At 51.2% G+C, this 3,253-nt stretch overlaps 2 protein-coding genes across 5 annotated transcripts; both read right to left on the bottom strand.

Moving 5' to 3' along the window:
• Nucleotides 1-61: 61 nt before the first annotated feature.
• Nucleotides 62-433, bottom strand: FOXG_20499 (uncharacterized protein; the record flags this gene model as incomplete). The annotated part of the gene is made up of 1 exon (XM_018400782.1): nt 62-433. The coding sequence occupies one exon, from the start codon at nt 431-433 to the stop codon at nt 62-64; it is 372 nt and encodes a 123-aa protein (XP_018249396.1).
• A 289-nt stretch (nt 434-722) lies between these two features.
• Nucleotides 723-3,207, bottom strand: FOXG_11280 (uncharacterized protein). 4 transcript variants are annotated; one of them, XM_018390853.1, is made up of 3 exons: nt 3,065-3,207; nt 1,981-2,834; nt 739-1,933 (listed from the first exon to the last, which is right to left on the bottom strand). In XM_018390853.1, the coding sequence occupies exons 2-3, from the start codon at nt 2,014-2,016 to the stop codon at nt 914-916; spliced, it is 1,056 nt and encodes a 351-aa protein (XP_018249398.1). In that variant the 5' UTR covers nt 2,017-2,834; nt 3,065-3,207; the 3' UTR covers nt 739-913. The 4 variants fall into 4 exon arrangements, with proteins under 4 accessions (XP_018249397.1, XP_018249398.1, XP_018249400.1 ...); XM_018390855.1 differs by having other exon boundaries at nt 1,981-2,209; nt 2,742-3,207; XM_018390854.1 differs by having other exon boundaries at nt 1,981-2,209; nt 2,493-3,207.
• Nucleotides 3,208-3,253: the final 46 nt, after the last annotated feature.

A 3,253-nucleotide genomic window follows, 5' to 3' on the forward strand; every position in this document is an offset into this window, starting at 1 on the left:
ACACACCGGCGACGCAGCATCTCGAAGACCCGTCAGCGCAAGTCCCAAACCGAGGATACGGCTACGGCGGATACGGAGCCCCCTCGCCTTCCCCCCTTGGACAGGGAGGTTTCGATGCATCGAGACCTGGTTCGTTCCGCTCTGCGACGCCGAATAAAAGGGGCCAGTATAGCGATGCGGTGCTCAATGAGCTTGAGAGCCAAAACGATGCGCAGGTGGAGGGTATTCTTGGCAAGGTCAAGGTGTTGAAGGACGTGAGTTTTACTCCTTTCCAAGGGTTGTTGCTAGTGGAGGAGCTGACAGTTGGGTGATAGATGACGGTTGCGATTGGAGACGAGATCCGTGAGTCCTCGGCGCTGGCGGAGAAGATGAACGATAGTTTCGACTCGACACGCCTGCGACTTCGTGGTACTATGAACCGCATGCTAGTCATGGCTCAGCGAACTGGTGTTGGCTGGAAGGTCTGGCTTATCTTCTTTGCCGCCGTGATGATGCTTTTCATCTACGTTTGGCTATTTTGATCTCGAGGTCTTCACACGACACGACTCGACTCACCGACTTAAGAGCATGGAGAGACATGGATTGACTGAGAAAAAGAAAAAGAGCTGTACGATGTGCATTTTGGAATGGCGTTTGGATGGGCGTTTTGCAATTCACAATAATGCATGATAATCGGTGATCTTGGCAGACACGGGAGAAGCATCACATCACGCAACGATCAAGTTGCCCTCTACAAAGGTTGTAATCACACTTCTGGGCAAGCCTGTGGCTAGCAACCCATTTTTCGCTTACATATCGAAAGACGGGAAGCGCTCAATTTCAATTCTGCTTTGATAATGAACAATGAATGGGTATATAACACTGCTGCCTGAACTTGTCTATCTGTTGGTCGTGTCGCATTAGTCGTAAAGTGCTAGCCGTGACGGGCTCGTCGTCCAGCGGGACTGCTCTGCATAAAACTGCTGCCGTCTTGCGAGAGAAGGTTACTTAGATCCATGCTGGCGCGTGGATGTGCCATGCTGGAACGGCCCTGGAAGGTAGGCGACATAGGACGAGGGAGGGTTGCAGAGCGAGGTGCGAAACTAACGTCGACATCGTCTTCATCATCCTCGTCGTCGTTGGATGACTCTTGTTCACTACTGGAGATTTCGGCTTCAGAGTCGGTGTGCTCGTAGCCGCCGCTCTCAGCCTCGGGGATATCTTCGTCAAGATCGGCGTCCATGTCCATGCCAAGGTCATCGTCTTGAGCGAAGTCTTCCTCGTCTAGAAGATGGCCGTTATCCTCTTCTTCTTCGAGTCCTTCCGTGTCGCCGTACATGTCATTAGCATCCGGCTCACCGCGGACGAGGGCCTCGCGAAAAGCGTCGTCGCCCATCCTCATACGTGCTTGCATGAGATCGTTCTGGCGCTCTGCTCTCAGGGCTTCATCATCTGTCTCCTCACCATCTTCTTCATCCTCTTCCTCGTCGTCCTCTTCGTCATCGTCGTCGCCAAAAGCATAGCCTTCTTCATCAGCATCAGGAATCTCATCGTCTAGATCCTGAGCTCCGTCAAGCTGAACGTCATCCATTGTACCCTCGCCAGGCATACCCTCTGCTTCAGCTTCAGCTAGTTCTTGAGCTAATTGTTCTCGGCGCATTGCTTCTTGGTGCTCTTCTTGCTCCCGCTTCTCCTCACGCATCTGGTGCAATGTCTTAGGAACACCTGGGGGTTTCAGCCAACCGCTGCCATAATTCTGAACGTTCAGTCGTCTTCTCTGCATGTACTGTTCATCCGCAGCCAGCCGAGCGAGAGCTGATCGCTCAATGAGCTTCGTTCGTTGTCGAGCTTGGTTTGCGCCATGTTGAATGTTATGTGTATCACCGCTAAAGTCGTCGAGAGGTCCAGGTGGGGTGTAAGGACTGCGAGAAGATCTATACCACAAAGAATGCGACTAAGTTTGTTAGCATTTATAGTTAATTACATCCGTAATAGCCTTACGTCTCGCGGTGTAAAGTCTGGGAGTGTGGTGAACATGACAGCCGGGTCAAGACGCGGTCGCGTCAAGCTGTTAGGTGTTGCTATCGATGTTGTATTGACTTCACATTTCCAGGACAACCTTAAGTTTCCTCTTACGAAATGGCGGGGCACTTCCCGCCATAAACGCGCTGAAGCGCCTAATAGCCGCCATTGGTGGGAACCCGTTGTCGAAACAATGCAACATCACAAGCTTCATAAAATGTTAATGAGTTGAAGGATTTGACAGGGTTCTTGATCAAAAAGTGATATGTGAATTATGAGACTTGAGTTTGGCTGGCTGTAAGCATCTCCGGTCGACCAAACACTACTTCAAACACGGCTGAATATTTTTCAGCGGCTGGGTCGGCTTGACATGAGCGGTTTACAGCAGAGGGCAACACCTTGCTTGTTCTAGACTCATGCCTCTGATCTGGGAAATGAAACCCCCAAAGAGCCACTGCAACTCTGTCGATCTGAAATTGAACTTAACTCACCGCCTGGAGCCAAGCTTATGATTTCCTTTCGGAGACTTTCTGATACGGTCAACAATGAGGCTGCAGGGAGAGTCGGTGGTTTATTCATTTTGTTTGGTAACCAAATTATCGATTGCCGTGTGCTGTGCCTTGTTCTGCTTCAGCATTGGATGGATGGTATCTCGACAAACTCCTGCAACGTCGCTTGCACTACGGCCCTGTACCGTACAGCGCTAGACCCTTGCTTCATGCAAAGAATTCGTTCCATACCTTTGTAGGTAAAGTAGCTCGTAAATTACCTGTAGCGAAACTCGAGTTGGACATCGGAAGAAGTCGGAATCAGGAGTGGGAGGCTCCCTATCCCTAGCAAGCAGTGAGCACAGCAAAGCATCCATAGCAACTCCGGAATTTGACCGCAAAGACCATCGGCCTCTCTCCGTCGGCCTCGAATTGAATGAGGATTTTTGTTTTTGCTCTGGGTCTTCGGGGATCGGGAAGTTGGACTCTGGGCATCTCTGGTCCATAGGCTGAATGAGGCAATGTCTACGGATTGACGGCTCCGCAAGGCCGTAATGGAGATGCACTACACTTACTGCAGACAGCCCAGCCTAACAGCGCAGACTACAGCAACAGCAGCAATAAGAGAAGCACAGGTTACATGAGATGCCGTTTAGCACCGCCGAACTCGCTGTGGTCCACAAGAAGTCTCCGCTCAAGGCAAATCAGCCATCCACCCCGTCCTCATCGACAACCCACCCGAGGACTCTCTCATCGTCCAGACC

Source organism: Fusarium oxysporum, chromosome 1 (genome assembly GCF_000149955.1).
Source record: "Fusarium oxysporum f. sp. lycopersici 4287 chromosome 1, whole genome shotgun sequence".
NCBI lineage: Eukaryota > Fungi > Ascomycota > Sordariomycetes > Hypocreales > Nectriaceae > Fusarium > Fusarium oxysporum.